Source organism: Alligator sinensis, unplaced genomic scaffold (genome assembly GCF_000455745.1).
Source record: "Alligator sinensis unplaced genomic scaffold, ASM45574v1 scaffold678_1, whole genome shotgun sequence".
In the NCBI taxonomy this organism is placed as follows: domain Eukaryota; kingdom Metazoa; phylum Chordata; order Crocodylia; family Alligatoridae; genus Alligator; species Alligator sinensis.
In genome coordinates this window covers 2162603-2185919 of record NW_005842006.1, presented here as the reverse complement: position 1 = coordinate 2185919, position 23317 = coordinate 2162603, and the positions used below count along the sequence as shown (strand labels likewise).

Below are 23317 nucleotides of genomic sequence, written 5' to 3'. Positions count from 1 at the left end.
CCCGGCCAGTCTTACCTGTGGGAGCTGCTCCTCCAGGCTGCCTGGGACCATGTGCATGTACATGCATATGGTGCCCCCTGCCTGACTGCACTCCTCCTGTTCTTGCCCAACCTTTTGCAGGCTGGATCTCTGGCAGTCTGCAGAGAACTTGCTGCAAAACTGCAAAATCTGTGGGTTTCTCTGTTAAAATGATAAATCAGCGTCTTACTTTGGTAGGGGGGGAAATCCATGTTTTACTTCATTTTTCCATGGGAAACAGAAAACCTGGATCCCTGCTCATAATCGCTCTTCATCTTTCCCAACCTCCCTGATAAGATGATCTTATATAGAGTAGGGACTGGTCTATTTGAAATCCCGAGATCTCTTCCAGCCCCATTCTATGATTCTGACAATTTTACTGTTGCTATGCAGAGATCCCTGCCTGCTTTGTTGATCAAAGTAGTCTCCTTTTACTTCATACTTGTCTGTATCCATCTTGTGTGTCTCATTTTATACTTGGATCATAAGCTCTTAAGGTACAGACACAAATAGAACCATCACTGATTCCCAATGTTACTGATTGGGGACAAGTTCATAATTATTGCAGGACAGGAAGCAGAGACATATAGCAATCAAACCATTTCAGAGTGTCAGTGATTGGGAACTGGGTCACAATTGTATGAAGTTCTGTGGCTCTGACACCAAGGGATAAAAGCTAGAACTTGGGCCAGCATTCATCACAGTTAGTGAGCGGTTGGGATGGGAAGGGGGAGAGTACTTGGACCCACCAGTGTTGGTTCCCAGGGACTGAAGAAACTTTGAGGGGCTGGGGTTGAGTAAGGAGTGAGGAAGCAGCTTGTTGTTAGATAGATAGCTTTTATTGAACAAGCAGTGCAAGGGAACTGATTGATCAAAAATACAGGAAAAAAACTGGGCAGTAGACTTCTGGCAGCTTACCAGAGCAGCCAGTTGCAGCAGAGTGTGGTGGGGGAGGGAGGAGAGCAATGCAGTGTGGGATGTCTGGAGACCTGACCAGACCCATTTCACAGAATGCTTGGTGTCCACACAATGCTGAAACGGTTCACAGTGAAGCAATTCAAAATAGCACTTGGTTTTCCAAGTATACTTTTGAACCATTCCAGGCAGATTTAAACTGGGGTAACAGGCTTGTTTTCTGTTTTGGTTTCAACTGCATTTAAAGCATTCTAAGTGTTATGGGTCCATGCCCTTAAATTGTGAAAGGCACTGTCTTTTTATACTATTTGTACAATGCCTAGTACAGTGGTTCTCAATCTTTTTAGGCTTAAGGAACCCCTCAGAAAATGCAGGCTCTTAGCTTTCACTGTTTTTTGACTACAGAAAAATAATAGAGCAGTTCTTCTGTTGTGAAGAACTCAGAAAGCTCACAACAGGTCAGGAAGTTTTTAATGCTATGGATTCCTATTTGAAAACCCTGGATTTATTTGTGAATCATGATTGTACATCTGACAGGCAATCCTAAAATCCAAAATTGCATGGCCACCCTACAACTTCCTTGAAAGGATCTCGTTAATTAGTTGAGAATTACTGGGCCAATACAATGTGTCCATGAATAGTGTTCCTAGGCACTTTGATTTGATAGTTTAAGTGTGTGTGTGTGTGTGTGTGTGTGTGTGCGTGCGTGCGTGCGTGCACACACACACACAAGAGAGAGAGAGAGAGTATGGAGACTGAATGCATTTGCCTTCCTGAACAGAAGATTATCTCTTCTTCTCTTCTCTAGTAGTGTTTCAGGTACAGGACCATTATTTGAGAAGAAGGGTAATGAAAAAAGACAGAAACAACAGTGTTTCTGGGAGAAGTGTTACACACAGAGGGGACATGGCACACCTGTATATGACCTCTGTTCACGTTAAGAATCATATTTATTAAGGTCTGGTCTCTTTCAGCTACAATATGCAAGTCATTTCCTTTCTCTTTCTCTTTTTTTTTTTTAAATCTAGACCTTGTATAAGACACAGGTTCGAGAGCTAAAAGAAGAATGTGAAGAAAAAACTAAACTCTGTAAAGAAATACAGCAAAAGATACAAGAGTTACAAGATGAGAGGTGAGGGTTTATGGGCTGTACTATTAAACGTACAGAAAACCAGAATGCTTAACTTGTTTTAAAAAATGGCTTCTGAATAACTACTTATCATTTGCAGAGACTCCTTGGCTGCTCAGCTTGAGATCACTTTGACAAAAGCTGATTCAGAGCAACTTGCTCGTTCCATTGCTGAAGAGCAATATTCTGATTTGGAAAAAGAGAAGATCATGAAAGAGCTGGAGATTAAAGAAATGATGGCTAGGCATAAACAGGAGCTTACTGAAAAAGATGCTACCATAGCTTCTGTAAGTAATTTGCACAATAGCTTCTGCAGTTGTTTTTTTGTGTGTGCTAGAAATTCTTTATTTTTAACAAATTCAAATATGTATTTCAAGTATGTTTACAGAAACACACAGCTTGAATTGTTTTTGGTGCTTAGAAGAGTTAGAAGTAAACTCTATATGAACACGGTGGCAGGAGAAGGGGTAAAACCATTACATGCCTTCCTATGTTTGAATGAAGTTTTAAAATCATAGCAAATATTCCTTAGTATGTGTGGTTTGCATACTTCCCGTATTTGGCTGAAAAAATACAGTTTTCTATTCTGTGGACTTGTGGAGACCAAACCAAATATATAAAACAAAATCTACATATAATTGGTCCAGTCCATGTTCGTTTAATCAAAGTTTTGTTAGGCTTTCCATTCTAGGTGTATAAAAACCTAAATAAAAAGGATCTCTTTGGAGAGGAAGGTTTTTAAGGACATTCTACTCTATATAGACTCTACGCTGCACTCATCACTATAGGATCCCACCACCTTCCAGCAGGATGTTAAGTAACGTGCCTAACTTCTGTCACAGGTTGTTTCCTCTCTCAGCCTCCTTCCTGAGAAGTTTGTGCAGGGGAGAAGTGCATGCAGTGGTATATCCTGTTTTGTTAAGGCTTTTATCATGGCTTAATATACTCCTGTTTTGTATAGGTTTTCAAGGATTAAATTGGAAATCTTGTTTATAAACCTAATTTAGAAGAATCCCTCGGAAATAATGTGAGACAAATTTGGTGCTTTATTGTAAAGTACCAAAGGGTAATACATTTATTTCCATAAAACTATATTTTGAGATGCACATTTCCACACAAATAGTGCTATTGTCACAGAGGGAGCCAGCAATACTCATGGCTGCTGCTGTGCAGTCTGCCAGGGGGAGGTAGCTGCTGGCATGAAGGGGAGCACAAGATGGCCGCTGCCCCTGCCCTTTGCTGCTGATCGGTTGTAAGGGCTGCCTGTCATGTGGCCCCACCCCCTCCACCAGTTGGCGGTGAGGAGTGGGGCCACATGATGGCCTGCCCTCCTGGCCAGTCAGCCTCGAGGGGCAGAGCCGTATGATAGACAGCCCTTGCAATGAATCAGTGGCGAGGGATGGGGGCAACAGCCATCTTGGGCTCGCTTTAATTTCTGCAGCCCCCTACCCCTCTGGCAGGCTGCACAGCTGGGCCGCAGCAGTGGCCATGAGTACTGCTGGCTCCCTCCTCATCCCAATCAGCCAGTCAGAGAGGGGGAGGGGCGGGGGGCTTGCTGTGATAAACTCATGAAAATGGCAGCCAGCCACTGAACGATCTGCCCGCAAAATCGGCCGGCTGCCTCCTGGATTTGGGTAGATCCCTGTGTATAAGTTCAGTGTTCTCTCTCTGTCTCTAAGACAACTGTTCAAAATCTGCCTCTTCCCTCCTTCCTACCTATGAAGTGTGAATTACCTCTGATTAGTCAGACTCTTTCAATCTGGACTTCTGTCCCTGTTGGTCTTAAATGCAATTCTCTCCTGTTTAAATCTATGGAATAAGGCCTTGTTTTGCAAAAAAAATACACTTCCATACATGGTTATCCTTGGCTCTCTTCACCCGTTTGTGCTTCTCTGATCCATCCTCTGCCTTTATGTGTTTTTCAGTAATCGTTCTGTTTTCAGTTCCCTTCCATTGCTATGGTTTGCAGTAGCTGTGATGAATTCCCTTTTGCTCTTCTTGGTTCTAAGCTCTCAGTTTTTCTTAACATTTCAGCCTTCACCTTCTCATTGTTTTGAACTCCATCAAGTCTCTCTGGGCAGCTGTCATTATACATGCCCTCTGTTTGCTTCTTGACTTTGCCTAGCTCTTCCATTATTCCTTTTTCATATCACATAGTCTGACAAGAAGTTTCTTATGCTTCCCTTTCTTTCCTTCCTCCCCCCGACTCTCCACCACCTTCTTCTGCTCACCTCCACTTGGTAATCTGTTCTTCTCTGCTCTTTTTCCTTTTCTTGCTCCAGGACCTCTCTTCCTCTTATTCCTGGCCTTTGCTATAAGTCACTTCATGGAACCCATTGATCTGCTGCTGGGAGTGGTGGTAGTTGTGTGGTAACGTGTGGTAACGTGTGGTAACTATTCTTTGTTTTCCTTTTAGTTGGAAGAAGCCAATAGGACACTAACTAGTGATGTGGCTAATCTTGCTAATGAGAAGGAAGAGCTGAATAATAAACTGAAAGAAGCTCAAGAAGGTGAGTGTTTATTAAACAACTTGAATTCAATTTGAAGTAATTTGTACTTTTACAAGTGTTGTTGTTTACTGCTGTTATCAGCCTTTATATATTTGCATTTTTACTTTATTACAGAAATTATGATGCTAAAAGAAGAAGCAGCAGCTACAGCAACTATTAAAGCACAACTTGAGAAACAGCTGTTGAATGAGAGAACACTGAAAACCCAGGTAAATATAAATGGAAGTGGAGGAGATGATAATCCCAATAACTTCATCAGCGCACTTTTCATGAATTATGTAGCGTTTTTACATGGAAAGGCTGCTTTCTAATATTAACTGACTGTATGCACTCAATGGATGCAATCTTTATACTATGCCTTTTTACAGAAATAGATCAGAAAAATTTGCATCAGTGTAGCTACATCAGTATGTTATATACGTCAGTAGACATTTCACCAATGTCATTTACCTCTGTGTAAAACCTAATACACTTGAAGCCATGTATCTTCATTCAAAACATCTAGTTTTGACATAGTTCTTAATTATGTGATAATTTGATTTAAATCTGTTATGAGCAACTCTTAGTTACCTTCGTCTTTGTCTAAATGATTTATATACACACACACACACACACACTTGTTCACCTTTCTTGAAGGCTGTGGTCATGAATGCTACTGTCATTAGGAAACTAGACCTTATGAATCAGATTTTGAATTCTTATTATTTCTAGACAACTTAGTGCCCTGTTTAGACATTCCCACTCAAAGATAGTTTTGGCTTCTGACTAAATTGATTATGTGAAGGAAGTATGCAGAAAAAATATTCTATCCAAAGTGAAATATCATCTTTATTTTCTTTTTTTTGGAAGTATACTTAATTACTGCACTGGTTTGCATTGGCATTTTAGTTAGCAATGTACAATGATTTGAGATTTTGAGAAAAGTATTTTAAAAGTGACTGTGGATATTTACACTCAGTCTGATTCTGGGGGTTTCCTTTGCTCTGTGTTCTGAAGGCTGTGAACAAGTTGGCTGAGATCATGAATCGGAAGAATCCTGTCAAACGTGGAGCTGACACTGATGTGCGGAGGAAAGAAAAGGAAAACAGGAAGCTGCATATGGAGCTGAAATCTGAACGTGAAAATTTAACTCAAATGATGATCAAATATCAAAAGGAGATCAATGAGATGCAGGCGGTAAGAATACCTGTGCAGAAATAATAAAAATAAGAATATTACGGTAGCTATTTAAGAAATTGCAAAAGAGGTTATAAATATTCTAGGATAGCATATTTATTTATAATTTTGCATATTTGAAGGATGACTCACCTAAAAATGAAGTAGTTGTGTACTTCAAGATTTGTTGCAAAGTACTTATTTGACTAAGAAAATATTTTTAGTAAATTATGGAGTAGAGTGTTAATACTAAATGGTAAATCTTTTAAAATCATTTTCACAGCAAATAGCAGAAGAGAGCCAGATACGAATTGAACTGCAGATGACACTTGACAGCAAAGATAGTGACATTGAACAACTTCGCTCACAGCTGCAGTCATTACATATTGGTCTAGATAATAGTAGCATAGGTAGTGGCCCTGGGGATGCTGAGGCAGACGATGGATTCCCTGGTATGTATTTTTTAGTAATATTACTATTTTCATCAGTTTCATTTAATTCCTTAGGAGCTGAAGTATTATACTGCCCTGCTGAGGTTTATATGCTTTACTTGGTATTTCTGTATTCCTTTGTACATTTTCAAAATCTTGATAGCACTTAATATTCAGGTACTAAGTGAAACAGTCTTTACCTTAACCCTGCCCTTTCAATTGTTTTTTAAAAAATGAGGTTTTTTTCCTAAACTTTTAAGAATTAAGAAAATACATTCTGTATCTCATGCAAACTAATAACTATTTCTTCTCTTGTTTATGGTGTCTGTTTTGTAAATACTGTGTTACATGATAAAATGTAAAAAAACTAATATTCTCTTTCTAGTTTTTTCTGTGTTAACATCTTTCCTGACCTTTTTTCCCTTCTTTGTACTGTTTAGTCCACATCACTCAGTCCCACACAATGGAGTCAATGTCTTTTACCTACCAACATTCTTCTACCTCTCTCAGTATTGCCACTAAGCCTTCCAGTTCTCAAATGCTTCTCGACTCTGATTCTGACTCAGAGGAGGAACCTCTTTCTTGTGTACCTGCCCCTTCAGAGCCCACCCCTTCAGAAACTGATAGCACAGGTGACATCCCGGAAAAACATTTGATGCACTTACTTTTTGTTGTGTCTTTTGACCTTTCCTCTCCCAAAGCTAACATTATTAATACTCTTTTAAAAAAATGCTGTTGGTAAATATAATCCAAAACATTAATCAAATGTTGCATGAACTAAGAGTTGAACCATGTGTTCTCTAAATCTTTACTTTTGATTGCAACCAAAATAGCTATATTTTAAAAACATCACTTTACAGAAGCCTTTTAAAAGGTGATTTTTAGGATCATAGCTTCAGAGTAGTTTCCATGCAGTGTGCCTGTCTAAATACATATGCTTAAGCTTTGGAATGTCCAAGAACTCTGATCTTAGTATTCCTCTTGAACACTTAACTATCTAGATGCTCACCTTCTGAGCACAAATGCAATCTTTCAATGCAATCTCTGGATATTTGTATTTTTCTCTAATGTTAAATTCATATCAGTAGGGCCTAAAATTGGTTTTAATGTTAGGTGTACATAGAGTTGCACCAATACATTGGTCAGATATTGGATCAGTACTGATTATGTAGAAAATTGTCTATACAGGTTTCCCTTGATTTATGTGGTATGTGCGTTCCTGGAGAATGGCGCATAAATCAAATTCACATAAAACGAACCTACTTTACAATGTAACATATAGGGATAGGTTCCCATGGCGGTGAGAGAGGGAGGGAGTGAAGCTGGGACTAGGAGAGGGGTGGCGGGGAGAGGTACTGCTCCTGGGGCTGCAGAAGGAAGCAAAGCAGTGGGAACAGAGCAGCATTCACCCCAGCCCCAGCTGCAGCAACCCCAGGAGCAGCTGGTGCCAGCTGCCTGCAGCTACTGGGCTACACCGTGCTGTGGTGCGGGCAGCTGGTGTTGGCCGCTCACAGAGCCGCTCCAGCATGGGCTGGGGTGAGTGCAGACAAGTGGAGCCATGGGTGGCACAGGGCGCAGCACTCTCCCCAGCCTGTGCTGGAGTGGCCCTGGGAGCAGCTGACATTGGGTATCTGCACCAGGGCATGGTGCAGCCCAGCTGCTACAGGCAGCTGGCATCCGCCACTCCTGGGGCTGCTGCAGCAGGAGCTGGGGTGAGTGCCACGCTCTGTACCACCCAGGGTTCCACTTGTCTGCACTCACCCCAGCCCATGCTGGAGTGGCCCCGGGCACAGCACAGCCCAGGAGCAGAGATGAGTGCAGACAAGCAGAGCCCAGGCGCAGGGGGACAGGTGGAGCACGGTACAGCCAGCAGCTGCAGGCAGCTGGTGCCGGCCACTCCTGTGCCCCTGCAGCCAGGGCTGGGGTGAGTGGGGCCAGGGGCCTTTCTCCTCCCCCCACAGAGTTACCTGCTTGGGCAGGGGTGGGGCATATATGCTGATCACTTAAGAGTGAATTTACCTTGGATATAACAAATTATGGGTCTAAATATACTCATTGCATAAGAGCGAATTCACATATAAACAACCTGCGTAAATCGAGGGAAACCTGTATCAGATATGGGCCCTATGGGGCCGATAATTTGGCTGATAAATGCCCATGCTGCACACAGCTGCAGTGCAACACAGAGCAGAGCTGGCAGCATGGAGAGCTGCCTCCAGCTGGTAAGTTGGAGGGGGAGGGAAGAGGGGGGTAGGGAGCAGATCAACACCACTCCCCCACCACAGTGAGGGAGGTCGTGGGGGTCATAGGAATGAGGCATGGCTCATGAGGGAGCCGGCTCCTTCTGGTGCTTGTACCCTGATGGGAGGCAGGAGGGCAGCATGTGTGCCTCTGGATCCGTGCAGCATGGGCTGCAGCTATGGGGAGAAGTCGGAGTCAGTGCTGCACGGGGCTTTTCTTGCCAGGGGTGGGCTCAGAGCAGGCTCCGGTGATGCTGGGAGGAGGCTGCAGCCACCCCAAATTTCACCACAGCTCTGCTCCCATTCCTGTGCCACCGCCCAGCACAGCCGTGGCTTTTCGTGGTGCTTGGGTGGAGGCGAGGTGTTCAGCCAGGGCTGCGCCAGGCACTGCTCCTATGGGCCTGGGAGCAGAGCTGCAGTGAAATTTGGGGTGGCTGCAGCCTTCTCCCAGTACCGCTGGAGCCCACTCCGAGCCCAGCCCCCCGACAAGAAAAGCCCCATGCAGCTGCAGCCCGCACCATGCAGATCTGGGGGCACATGCTGTCCCCGCCCTCCCGGTGTGCAAGCCGTGGCAGGAGCTGCCCCCACCCCATGAGCTGCGCCTCCATCCCCTGCCCTGTTCTGGCTGGGCAGCACCTACCCCTTCGCTCACAGTGGGGGCGCTGATCTGCGCCCGCCCCCACCCCCCCCCCAGCCCCATCGCTTCCCTCCTCTTCCACAACAAGGGGCTTACCAGCGAATGTCAGCTGTATCAGGTATCAGATCGGTATTGGCCGATATGCCTCCTTAAATATTGGCTATCGGTATCGGCCCCCAAAATCTCTATTGGTGCACCCCTAGGTGTACACATAAATTATAGATAGTTTAAAGTTTGGAAAAATGCATGACACATATATAGAATTTTCTTCATGCTGCTGGAAAAGTAAAATTCTAAAAACTTGATACTGCCCTCTACACTACCAAGGATATATAATTTATGTGTACACCTAGGGGTGCTCCAATAGTGTAGAGGGCAGTATCAAGTTTTTAGAATTTTACTTTTCCAGCAGCATGAAGAAAATTCTATATATGTGTCGTGCATTTTTCCAAACTTTAAACTCTGTATGAATACATACATACTGCAGTGAACAAAACTCATGTTTAGTACTAATGTAAAGTTTTAATTTTTTATTGCCATATTCACATTTTAGCATTTGACTAAAAGCTTCTTAGAATATGGATCTGTTTGGTCAGTTAATTTTCCACAAAAGGTTAAAATTTAGTTAGTATTATTGTCATAATACTGAAAAATAGCATCTTTATTTCTCTACAGCATGCACTTTGTATATGCTGATGCCCATTTTACAGGAAACAGTGTAGATTTGGGGCTTTTTTCTAGCTTCTGTTTATAATAGCTGTACTATTCTATTCTAGGGCATTTTATTACTTTTCTTGTTTTCACCAAATTAGTGTGTCTTTAAAAATTAAAAATTACATATAGTTTGTAGACCGATTTTAGTATGTAACATTTCTTGCAGGGTGGACAAGACCATGTTTATGTCTACTGAGCATATAGGCGGTTGCCATGACTGCATTTTCTTAGCAACATGTCTTCTTCCTTTCCTGATACTCCCCCAGCTCCCTCCCTCTCTTTTTTCACACTCGTGATTGACATGGCTGTTCTGGAAAGCTATGATGTAGTCCTTGGCCTTTTTCTGCTCCTAGTTAAAAATGAATCCCAGAAGTAATCTGATGGGAAGCTTCCCATCAGATTTCTCTCTTCTGTCAAAATGAATTTTTGGAGTTTAGAAAGATGAAGCAAGGGAGATAGAGTAAGTAGGATGGGACTAGTTCTTTGTAATGAAAACATCCTTTGTGACATTATTAACAAGTAGTTTGTGTTCCTTGCATGTCTGGCATTGTGGGATTCAGTCTTTTGATTAACGTTCTGTGTGTTCTGTCTGATGCTGGGCAAGTGAGAACAGTAATATAATGTGACAAGTAGGTGGGACAAACATGAATTCTTGCCCCATGTTCTTGGAAAGTGTATGTAAATGTCTTGGTTTTTTTAACTTAGTTTCTGTGCAGTGGCAGGGATCTAAGATTGTGATCTGTTGATGAGAAAGCAGTTACTCCAGGTAAACAATGCTGCCCAATACTTACATTACTGCAAAGACAAATTCTTGCCTTAAACTAGATTTTAACAAGAGGCAGGTGAGATTTTAGTGCACCAGTACCAAGCACAGAGAAGGTCTGATCCCAATTTGGCTTTTATGTTCTAACTACTGTTGATATTCTGACATTTATAAATCCAATATGAGATCTCATTTATTAAGTTCTCAAAAGCATTATCAATGTGGAATAAATATTCCTATTGTGTGAAACTAGCAACAAGAAACTACTGTATTTACCTGAATCCAAAACATCTTCAGATGTAAGGTGGCCCCTCAGTAATTTGATTTTATACATGGAAAATTATACATTTGTTATAAATGTCCATGTATATGATCTAATTATTGGAGGGTCGTCTTAAATTTAGCCCCAACCTGGCCTGACTCAGCCAGGTGGAAGCAATGGCTGCAGCTCCAGCCAGGCTGGGGCCAGGGCTGGCTCCGAGACTAAATGAGGCCAGGGACATGCTGTGCAGGCTCCACCATGCTCCCCCCAAGCTGCATAATCTCCCCCATACTCCCTCCCCACCGCACTGTTTCCCTTGAATTCTCGCCCTGTGCCCCCCCATTCCTCCTGCAAACCTTCTCTTCCACCACCACACAAGCCACCCCAGGCTGGGGCAGATAGCAGGTCAGCTCTGGCCGGAGCTGAGCCACCACCTATCCTGGCTTAGGACTCAAATTTAAGACAAGGTTTCCAGCCATAGTTGAGGGGGGGAGGGAGGAACCTTACCTTGAATTCAAGCAAATATGGTATTTCTTATGAAGTAATTCAGTGAGACAGTATACTGTATGCATGAAAAGGCCAGAGAATTAGCCAGAGGTGGTTTTTAACAGATTAGAAAGCTATGGTGATATATGTTGGTTCTAGGGAAAAGGTAGTAGAGCAAGGGATTCAGATTATACTGGCAGAACTTGACATTTTGCTTTTCCCTTTCCAGAGAACAGTTAGTTTTATTTGTAAATCCTCTACTCCCATATCTGCTGGGATTTTGATTGTAGCTATGTTGATCTAAGGACATAGGCAAGGTTCTTTGAGTAGATGTGATATTTTTATTAGACCAACTGAGTAGTTGGAAATAAATTCTTAGCAAGCTTTCGGGCGCAGTCACCCTACTTCAGGCATAGGGAGTGACCAGTAGAGACTCCCTATATCACATCTACTCAAAGAACCTTGCCTGCCTACTCCCATAGCAAAATGTAAGTAATATGCAAGTTACGTAATAAGTGTCTGTATATAGACACATATCTACAATAGCCATTAAATATAATCCTTTATGTGCAGCCTTTTACATTTCATGTACTTTTATGTATGTTCATATTCTGAAACTTTTCCCTAGAACTGGATGTTGTATATTCTATATTAATGCTTTTAAACAAGCAGTTTTCATTGCTGGAGGTTGATGACTATAAGCGTTTTAATCTCTAAACGTCTTTGTTTTATTTTTACTAAAAAGGAATGTGAATGTACGTGTGTGTGTGTGTGTAATAGTATAATTTTATTATTAGATATTTGGTCCTTTACTCAATTTGAGTTGCATTATGTGCTGTTAGTTGCTACATGTAAGATGTGGTTTCCTAAAAACTTGCTGTTTTTTAGGAAGACTTCTTTCCCCATCCCCTCAGCTGGCCATGGCATTTGTGTGTCTGCTTTATGACTTCAAATTAAAGACTGTTTCAAATGCATGGAGGCTCAAAAAGAATGTATGTTCAGATACTGATTTGCTTTAATATTTGTTTACAGAGTCAAGATTAGAGGGCTGGTTATCACTCCCAGTCCGGAATAACACTAAGAAATTTGGATGGGTTAAAAAGGTGAGAAAGCTGACTTCAGTACTAGGGCTATTGGGTTTTTATATTATACATCTATGTCAAAGTGTGTAATTTTGTTTCTTAAATAAGAGTTCTTTAATCAGAATTCAAAAAAAATTGCCAGATCAAAATCTGTTAGGTTGCTGTTCAGCTGCAAAGGGGAGGGGGCAGTGCATGCAGCTGTGGCTATTTAGGAATCTAGCAGTAAGCAATCTCAACAGGATCCCAAGGCTATAAATTTGATTTAATCTAGGTGCAAAAGCACTTGGTAAGTGGAAATTAGTGTGCAGGATGCAAGTAAAAGGAATCATTCAACTATTGATCTTGGTAAGGCATTATGATACCCAGGAGTGAGACATGGATGTCTCTTTGTATGGCTGGTGCTTAAGTCCATGAGACAGATGGTACTCTACAGAAAAGATAGAGCATAGATACTGGTGATACCAAGTTTTTTTTTCATTACGTCACCTACCTGCCTTTTCTGAATATTTTCTAAGTACGAGATTTTCTTTTTCATCTACTAATTCATTGGCTCCTTTCTTGAGACTCATAACACAAGTGCTAATTATGGTGGGGACATCGGTATCCTATGAACTAGACACCTGAAACAGGCATCATTAGATACTTGTCACTAGGTCTGTGCAAATAGGGAAGTATTCGATTTGGACTTGGATGCAGCCGATTTGGAGGACAGATTTGGATCACCATCCTGAATCTATTCAGCCAAAATGGTTTCGGAAGATTTGGTGGTGATTCAGATTGGCTGGGGAGAGGCAGACACAGCCGGGCAGCTGCAGGTTCTCCCGTGGCTCCTCCGGCTGTGCGTGCCTCTCCCTGGACAGGGGGTGCTGCAGGAGAAGCCCCCATGGCTGTCCTGCCTGGCCCCATTCCCCGCCTGGCCCCAGTCTAGTCTCGGCACATAAAACAAACAAACAAAAAAAGCCTCACACTCACCAGCTGCAGGAGTGGCGATTGGGGCCTCTCGGCACTCATGGCAGAGCCCCTCCACGCAGCACAGGACCGCGGGGATTGCCCCATCCCTGCTTGGCACCCACGCAGCAGCTGTCACATCACACGGGTGCAGCACGGCTTGGCTGGAAACTGGGGCCGCTGGGGCTGAGCGGTGTTGGGCTCTGGCTGACACGTGAAGCCGCCCCGGGACACAGACAGCGTGCAGCACCCTGCTGAGCCACGCTGCACCTGCACCATGGGGAAGCTGCCGTGCAGGTGCCAACAGGCGGGATGATCTCCACTGCCCCGCATTGCATGTGGGGGGGCTCTGCCCTCAGAGGCCCTGATACTGCTGCCAGAGCCAGTGAGTTACAGGGCTTTTTAATTTTAAGTGCTGGGAGGCTGGCCCAAGCGGGGGATGGGGCTGGGCAGGGCAGCCATGTGGGCTTCTCTTGTGTTTCCTCTGGCTGTGCCTACCTGTGCCCTGGCAGGGGGTGCCACGGGGGCTATGCCCTGTTGCTGCTTGCCCAGGTGGCATGGGGGGGAGGGGGGGAGGTGCAATGCAGGTACAGCTTTCTCCAGGCAGCAGCAGGGCACAGCCCCCACTCCCAGCACTACCGTGCCCGCAGCAGCACTGGGAGCACAGGCTCTGCCCTGTCACTGCTTGCTGGCAGGCATAAGATGTGGGCACAGCAGTGCTAGGAGCCAGAGCTATGCCCTGCTGCCGCTTGCCTCCTTCCGCTTGAAGTGAGCCGTGTCCGCTTCCCACCCCAGCTGGGAAAGAGGCAGGAAAGCAGAGCCCCGGCTCCCAGGTCTGCTGCACTCGCAACCAGCGCGCCCCACCACCCTACCTGGGCAGCTTGTCCCAGCCCCAATCCGCCCCCCAACCCCAACAGATTTACCAGCTGGAGACAGCTGTGTCAGTTGCCTTTTTAGTTTATAGCCAAATCTCTGCAGTGGCCAAATCTTTTCTGAATCTTTTCCAAATCGATTCAGATCCTTCGAATCGATTCAGAGCTTTTAATTGGTCTCCCGATTCGATTTGGATTCAGAGATTTGGTCCCTGAATTGGGCTGAATCTCCTCCAAATCGAATCAGCTACCAAAGCTTTGCACAGCTGTACTTGTCACTACTAATATGAGTCAACTATAAAAGAATGTCAGGCCTTTGTATCCTGTTAGCATTGCCCCTGGGTTCAATTGTTTACCTCTTTTTTAATTGTTATTTAAAATTGCAGATTTCATTCATTACCAGATTAACACAATTTTATGTTAACTGTGATATAAATGACAACTTTTTTAGCAAAATTGGACTCAAACCACCATTCTTTTGTTTTTCATTTAACTATTGAAGAGAAACATGAAAAAATACTGTTATGGAACTATTTGACTGTTGTACAAGGAAAGTAAAATATTTAAAAATGTAAGGAGATTTTAAAGACTTATCATAATCTTTTTTTTTAACAGTATGTCATTGTAAGCAGTAAGAAGATTCTATTCTATGATAGTGAACAAGATAAAGAACAATCTAACCCTTATATGGTGTTAGATATAGAGTAAGTATTTTGCCATGAGATTGTTCATTGTATTGTTTTTGTAAACTTTCAAATGAACGTTAGCAGAGAATCTTGCACAGAAAACAGCATAGAAAATATTTTTCATGATAGCTGTTCTTTTGTATTTAAACTACAGTTTGAGGTCAGTCAATATGTGATGACTGCTCCCATAGACAACACACCTGCTCCTGTATACAGCAACTTCTACAGCTAAAAGCATGAGGTGCTACAGTTTGAGCAAAAGAACTGGGGGGTTGTAGAGAACAGCTGCAACTCAGATAATGTCTCGAAAGGCAGGGTAAAGATGCAGCACCTTATAGATTGACTGAATCAGAGATGGTATAAGTTTTCATGAGTTAGAGCTCACTTCCTCAGATGCTAAGAAAGGACATGTGCAGACCAGGATACTAAATAAAGTGATTTGAATTCAAAAGACAGGAGAGGGGGATAAGTGCTGAGAGAGGCAAGCAAATAATAAAAACCATAGGGACAAAGGGTCACAAAAACTAATTCTGGTAATGGGATAAGAATCTGTAGTTTCTGTTTAGATCATACATAACACAATCCAGTCTGTGGATGACTTCTTATTCTGCAGTTTTGCGTTGTCATCCTTTAAACTTTCACTGTATTAAAACAGCTACTCTGAAGTCCAGGAATATTAGTGTTCTGCCACAGGCTTTTGTGTACTTTTGGACTTGATGTCAGATTGGTATCCCCTCATTCTTTCATGTAGGGCTTGCCCCTTCTGTCCAATATGGACAGCAGTGGGGTACTGTAAGCAGGTTATGGCATATATGACATTGGTAGAGGTGCAGATGAATGAATCTCAGCTGTTCTAATCTATTTTAATTGGTCCATTGATGACAGTGTGTGCATTGATGAGGAGGCACAGCTTGCATCTGGGTCTGTTGCAAAGCCTGGTACCTCTGTGAGAATAGGAGTTAGGTGCCTGAAAGAGACTATTTGAGGTCAGAGGTCATTACGGATGTGTCCAAGTGTTCAAGCTGAGAGCTGCAGGTGAAAGCTAGAGGAATTCTGTTGTCTTTGTCTTGTGGTTGGTATTGTAGCAGGTCAGACTGGGGACTGAGTCTGTCTTTGTTGATTTGAGTGGCTGTAGTTTTGGGCTTTTAGGAAATCCTGCTCCAGATTGTGCGGGCCGGGACCGGTCCGAGGCTTTCGGGGGCGGGCTGTGGCCAGCAGCCCTGGCACGTGGGTCGGGGAATTTGGCACGGCGGACTAGAATTAGGCACGGACGCGTAGCGGTTGATTAAAGATTATTTTACTTACACCGTAGATGGTCGCGGTGCAGGCAGGAAAAACTTCGCTTAAGTTGCAGTTACAAACAAAAAGAAAACACGCACGAACAAGACCCATAGAAAACTCGAGCCTCTTGAAATAACCCGGAAAGAGCTCTGGATACACACACACGAAGTTTGCTAGGCTCCGTGGACTGAGCGCGCAGGGAAGGGTACGTTGAGGGATCAGGCGGCGACGGGGAGAGGCTAGAGGTTGATCAGGCCCCTGTATCGTCCTTAAGGCACACGCTGGGTTTGTTAAGCTCCACAGCGCGCTTAGAGTTCTTCACAAGATGGATGTGAAGTTCTCTTCCTCCACGAGATGGTTGTGGAGTCCTCCAACTTGGGCGGAAACCGCTCAAGCCTCTTATACGGCTAGCAAGCCAATCGCTAGCCGCCACGTGGGAATAATTTAGAAACAGCCAATAGTGGGAAACAAATTTGCATGCGAGCGGCGGGAACTCCTTTGCATCGGAGTTTTCTCTATGCAACTGAGAATTGCACCGTGCAAAGAAAGCTCCTCGTGGCGGCAAATAATTCTGCAGTGCCGAAGCACACACAAAATCATACCCTTGGGTCATGACACAGATCCTTACACTTGAGTCAGTGCAGAGCAGCTACAGTTTAATGTAGTTTGACTGTAGATGATAGATAAACTGGTGTGCTTAGAATGAAAGCTAATAGTGTGAAGGTGGCTGTGGCAGTTGATGGGTTTTCAGTACAACGTGGTGATGATATGGCCATTGCAAACCTTCACTGTGGTGTCCAGGTAATGAATGTGCTTGCAGAATATTCCAGAGTCAGTTTGACGGAGGGGTGGAAGTTGTTTAAGTCCTCGTGGAATTTCTCAAGAGATTCATTCCCATGTGTCCATATGATGAAATTTTCATGTTGTACTGTAGGTATACCTGGGGGATGAGGCGGGCAGTATTGGAGGAAGTGGACATCAAGGTCTGACACGTGTGTATATATATTGGCATATTAGAGAGTCATACAGGTGATCATGGTGGTGTCATTTGCTTATAAGTATACGGAGTCCACAAATCTGAAGTGGCTCTGCGTGAGGATAAAGCAGGAGAGAATGAATGAAACGGAAGCAGTGTCGTCATTGGGAATAATGTTCTTTATAGTTTATAATCTGTCTTCATGAAGGATACTGTTGTTGTATAAAGATGTGACATCCATGGTCAGTAATGTAGTGTTCTCTGGAATCTTGTCAGTGGACCCCAAATCTGGGATCTTTCAAATAGCTGGCAGTTCCAGTGGCATATGGAAATAGGATAAAGTGATTGTTGCCAGAAACCCCCTCCATGATGGTGCATGTAATAGTGGGGCTTCCTCAGTTGTCAGGTTTGTGGAGCTTTGGTAATAAGTAAAAGTTGCCTGCTCTATGTTCCTGGGAGGTGGAAGCAGTAATCCTTTCCAGTGTTTTCAGAGGCAGCAGCATCATTAAGAGGTTGTTTCATTCCTTCTGGTATTGTGCTGTGTGGACCTCAGTTAAGAGTTTATTAAAATTTGTGTTGGAAAGTTCTCTTGAGGTCCTGTATGTATGCTGTTTTCTCTATGACAATAGTGGCTCCTTATCAGCTCTCCTTATCAGCCCATTGTATGAAAATACCAGGGTTGTTCTTAAGGCTGCATATGGCTCTTCATTCTGCAGGACTAAGGTTGTAACGTTAGTGTTGTTTCTCTGGCAATGTTAGGGTGGCTACAGAGGCAGAAACAGCTTATATACACGTTTAGAGTAGGGCTGTGACCCTCAGGTGTGGAGTCCAGGAGCTGTCCTTTTTGGAATGCATAGGTGGGTTGATCGCTATGTGGCTTCGTGCCACGAAGACATTTCCTTTGTCTTAGGCAGCAGAAAAAAGCTTTGAGGTTTCCATACAGCCATCATGGGACAGAAAGTAAGACCATGGGGTAGTACCTCAGCTGGGCTGAGAGTGTGGTTGGATAGGTTGATGACATTACAGTTGATTTGTAGGATTGTTGTTGGAGCATGCAAGTGTGCAGAGTTCCGTTTCCTTCATTGTCTTTAAGGAGCAAAGGTGTTTGTGATAGATTTGTGCCAGGATGCAAAAATCTCTTCTTGGTAAATGGCTGTTATGTCTGAGTATACTGTATGTTGTTTGTTAGTTTTGCAAGTCTTCTTGTTGAGCTGCTCCTGTTTGCTGTAATGCTGATAATGAGGTGGTTCCTCAGTTTCTCGGAGAGAGTGAAGCACAACCTGTCAGGAAAGGCTGTGTGGCAGGTAGAACACAGTGGATTAGTCACTTGGAGTCCCTTGGGTATGATCTACATCTGCTTGCATCTGGTCAGAAAGAAGATATCTGAGAGTTCTTGAGCAAGTTTCTTGTGTAGATGGATTGCAGTCCATTTTATTTGGGTGAGCATGATGCTATCCCTGAGAAGAGAGAATTAGCTATATCCGAAGTCAGGCAGAAGGCAGGGTAGAGATGCACCTTATAGACTAACTAAATTCAAGATGCCTAAGCTTTCAGAACTGACTTCATCAGATGCCATGAAAGGACCTGCACAGAGTTGGTTATCAAATAAAGAGGGTGGTTTGAACACAAAAGACACGGATGGGGAGGAATGGGGAGATTTGTCATATAATTGAATTGGTACGGAGGGAGGACCTGAAATGCACCAGTGGGATTCAAGTGCAATGTAGGTCCTTGCTTAACAAATACCTAATTTAGCTGATGAGAAGTCTAGCTTTTATGTATATGAAGATTTTTCTGGTAAACTTTTGAGATAAAGCAGTTGCAGTTGTTAAAACTGTTGCACTTTTAGAAACTTAATTTGGCTGCTTTGCCTCTTTGGTTAAATGTATTGCAAATTAGTATACAGGGCAAGGAGGATAGGAATTCAATAAAGTTGACTAAGGATTTTGATTATTGTTGCTAAATTTACAGATTGAATCCTGTTGGCTAAGTTTCAGTATAAATTGCAGTTGATGTGTATGCTAAATCAGTACACTTTGTTAACAAGTTAACACTCTTGGATGTCATTTTTTGTCTTTACTAAAATAATTTCCTTCTTCAGCAAATTGTTCCATGTTCGGCCAGTCACACAGACCGATGTGTACAGAGCAGATTCTAAGGAGATTCCCAGGATATTCCAGGTATGGACTTATATGTCAGTGTTTGCAGAGTAACCAAAGGGTAAGATTTCTTAATCAAATAGCACAAGATGCTTCAAAAACGCTTTAACATATTTTTATTAAATAAGACTCTACTACCAAATGAGAAAAAGTAGATTGCAGAAATAGACATCAAAGTATTCTGGTATACTATTTGTATCTTTATTCCTCAACCTTTTTGATTAAATAGTTGGTCTGAATGAGTCTGCCTTGTGTAAAAATGTTGTGGTTCTTTTGCTTTGACTCTAGATTTTGTATGCTAATGAAGGGGAAAGCAAAAAGGAACAAGAATTTCCTGTGGAGCCCATGGGGGAGAAATCAAATTACATTTGCCACAAAGGACACGAGTTCATACCTACTCTGTATCATTTTCCAACCAACTGTGAGGCTTGTATGAAGCCACTGTGGCACATGTTTAAACCTCCTCCTGCCCTAGAGTGCCGTCGTTGCCATATCAAATGTCACAAAGATCACATGGATAAAAAGGAAGATATTATAGCACCTTGCAAAGGTAAATAGTGAATAATAAAATGAATGGTTACCTGTTAACAACATGAAGCAAAAAAATCTAAAATTTATAACAATATTCAAAGTAAAGATAGTAACAGCCTAAAGTAGTAGGTGGTTTGGGTGCATTTTTCACAGCTCTTTGCCGTTATGCATAAACCAGACATTGTTGCTAAGAGCGCCCCTGGGAAGGATCAGCTCATTAGTGCTGTGGCATACATCCAGCGTTAGGAACATATATACCACATATTTTTAGTGCTGTGAGCATAATGGGGAAGGGCTTGTGGTTACCCAAAGGGTTGCTGTGCAGTGGTTTGGGTTGCATAGCAGTGTGGGATAGATGTGTGAATGCCTATGGGAAGAAATTTGCTGTTTCTGGGATGTCTTTCATAATCCTCTGTACTCAAGTATCACAGACTCAGGGGCAAGTGAAAAGACTGTAACAGCACATGTTTGTTCCACACTGACTTTTTCCTTAGTAGCATGAGAAACATGCAGCATCTTAGAAAGACTTCCAAGCTGGGAAGATAGGAAGCACTGTGTTTAGCTGACTGTTTAGTCAGGAACAGGTATGGTCTGTAGGCATACGGAAACACTCCTTGGTTGTTGCAAGCATGTTGAAGATGCATTGTCACAAGTTGTCATGCCATGAGGCATGCTGAAAGTACACTGTCATAAACTTTGCTCAGGGCATCACTGTGATCAAGGTGGTTCAGCTGACTACTATATCCCAGTTTCTTGTTCTACCACTTGATAGCAATTATTTGCTGCTTGTGGGAATGCAAGGCTCTGGCCATTAGTTTTTAACATTAGTCCCCATAAAAATGTTTAATATGGAGATTTTGTTTTAAAATTCTCATTACAGTTTACTATGATATTTCAACGGCAAAGAATCTACTACTGTTAGCCAATTCTACGGAGGAACAGCAGAAATGGGTCAGCCGATTGGTGAAAAAGATTCCAAAAAAGCCTCCAGCCCCGGACTCTTTTGCTCGATCTTCTCCTAGAACTTCCATGAAGGTACAGCCAAACCAGTCTGTCAGACGGCCAAGCCGACAGCTTCCTCCAAACAAACCAAGGTGATGCAACAAGTGCTATTAAATATAATGATTTTAAACACAGTCAATTTGGTATTTTGGATTGTATAATTCAGAATATGGTCAGTTCATAGATATGTTTTGCTGCATTTTTTATCTCTACTATGATCATTAAAATGTGAACTTCCACCATCACATTAAGTAAGCTATGTGAAGGAATGGATTTCATTTCCCATATTTAATCTGTTTGCTAAACCTAGTAGGCAGGTAGCACCATCTGTACTTAAGGCTGCTTAATGCTTCCTGTTGTAACACCAGGGAATGATTGCTGGTGGTATGGGGGAAGACTGGAATTGATTGGAGAATGGGGGGGTGGGGATGGAGAGACCTGAGAATCTCACAAGCATCCTGTGAATTGAGGGTGACTAGAATTAGACGAGCTAAGAGACTTGAATGAGGAATCTGTAACAGGGAATTCTTACCCTGTTACAGGGAAATGAAATGGGCCCTTTTAAGGGAAGAGTTTTTGTGAACCACACAAAGGCAGCCAGCAAGGTTGGGGTTAATAAACAGCCCTGTGGTCAGGCCAGATAATAGGTCACCTTACCGGAAGGGGACAGAGCTTGGAGGGCATATAACCTCAGAGTCTGAGCCAAGAGGGCAGTCTGTCCTGGGAGGCTGAAGGGTGAAGAGCTCTCCAGCCAAAGGGCTGTGCTGCTATGGGGACCTACAGACAAGGAGGAGAAGGCTCACTGGGAGCCAGGACACAGGATAAGTAGAGTTCGGTATAGCTGGTGAGCGCAGAGTCTTGTTACAGCCAGAAAGATTAATTTTTGGTTCGTGGTTTAAACTAGTGGACTGGGTGGGATGAAAAAGGCAAGATGTGGAGGTCCCAAGGGGCACGTGGTTGCTTTTGAGCCCTGCCAGGAGCTGGGCTCAAAGTGCTGCCAGGACCAGATGTCCTGGGGTGCCAGGGAGGCACAAGGCTTGAGCCTACCAGGATGGGGTGCAAGCTATTATATTGCTGGAGGACAAGAAAAGGGCCAGAGGCCCAGCAGCTCAAGAGAGGTGGAGAAAAGGGTGAGGGACCTAGTGCCCAAGGAGCATGATCAGGTCTGGGGCACAGAAGCCAGGTTCAACGTAGTGGACCTAGACTGGGTGGCATCCAGATAAATAAGAGGGACCAAACCTGGAAAGCAAACACCCCAACAAGGGTGTGTTGGCCTTGAAGTGGCCTAATGAGGTTATAATGGGTAACATTTGTGAGGTGTGGGCATAGCTAAAGGGATGGATGGAGGCCACAAATTTAGCCTTTGAGGTAACAGAAACCATAAGGTCTGGATGGGCCCAGAAGGCTCACTTAGCTCTCAAAAAGTGAGACTGGGAACCGTGGGATCCAAGAGGAGCAGACTGTTTGAAAGAAGGGCCAGGGCATAACCTGGGGCATGGGGGCAGCTCCTTTTTCATACATTAGTTGATGACATTGAGGCGTGGCAGGAGAGAGAAAAGGGAGGGTATCCAGAAAAGCCCAAGTAGGTCTGGAGCCACATGGACACCAAGGGGTGACACAGCAACCCCTGAAGGCACGATCCTATTACAAGTCTAAGAAGGGACACATGAGACTAGGAGCCAGAGCATGCTGGAGATCAATAGAGAGTGCTACCTTACCTTCCAGAGCCTGGGATAGAAGAAGGAGAAGTCTGTGCTGTAGAGCTAAATGTTCCCGGCCTGCTGCCAATAATGTTACTAAGATTCTGCAAAAGAGAATTTCCATATTTGCAGCCTGCCTTCAAAAAAAAAAAAAAAAAAGAGAGAGAGAGTGAAATTCTCCACAAATTCTGTTGAAAAGAATATTATGATTGTAAAAGTAGCACTTCTTCAAATGAGATACAAGGATGAAATAATTGGTCTTACAGACAACAGCCTCACAAACTACACAACCTTGATTCCCAGAGCATTGTCTGGCCTCCGAGAGCAGTTCATTGGGAAAAAATAATACTGAATATGAATGCATCCACAAAGAAAGGGACTGAATGTTGCATAGGCAACCTTACTGATTTGCATTTTGTGACTTCGAGTAATAGACTTTCCAACTGTAATCATATTTTTAATATAACTTTTTGTATGTACTATATGTGTGTGTGTTTGTGTGGTTTAGAGTCCTTTTGAATATATAAAGTACCCTGTTAGTGCTATCTATCCCTGCTAAAGAACAACTGTAAATAATAGATTGTCCTGCCTTATCTTCTGTCTGTCTACATGCAAGTAAAATTTGTGTCAGGTCATTTCCTCATCTTAGACCCCCCCTCAGGTCTGTCCTACTTAACTTCACATAAGAGATGGAAGATAATTTTTAGCTTAATTAAGGAATGTTTCCATTGCACTATATTTTAATGCAATAGAGACATTAGCTAACTTCAGCTAGCTTACTTGAGTATTAGTAGCAAGTCAACTGTAACAACAAGGACTT

General features: G+C 43.2%; 1 protein-coding gene across 7 annotated transcripts in view; it reads left to right on the top strand.

Moving 5' to 3' along the window:
• The window catches only part of ROCK2 (Rho associated coiled-coil containing protein kinase 2), a 167361-nt gene that overhangs the window by 135154 nt on the left and 8890 nt on the right, over positions 1-23317 (top strand). For 5 of the 7 annotated variants that reach the window (XM_025201837.1, XM_025201832.1, XM_025201833.1 and 2 more), the window contains 12 exons: positions 1962-2065; positions 2163-2349; positions 4479-4572; positions 4687-4781; positions 5569-5748; positions 6011-6179; positions 6599-6790; positions 12293-12363; positions 14778-14866; positions 19207-19285; positions 19553-19814; positions 20676-20889. In XM_025201837.1, the coding sequence (XP_025057622.1) occupies positions 1962-2065; positions 2163-2349; positions 4479-4572; positions 4687-4781; positions 5569-5748; positions 6011-6179; positions 6599-6790; positions 12293-12363; positions 14778-14866; positions 19207-19285; positions 19553-19814; positions 20676-20889 (1736 nt within the window). The remainder of the gene's footprint in view (positions 1-1961; positions 2066-2162; positions 2350-4478; positions 4573-4686; positions 4782-5568; positions 5749-6010; positions 6180-6598; positions 6791-12292; positions 12364-14777; positions 14867-19206; positions 19286-19552; positions 19815-20675; positions 20890-23317) is intronic. The other 2 variants (XM_025201835.1, XM_025201836.1) reach the window with 1 other exon arrangement.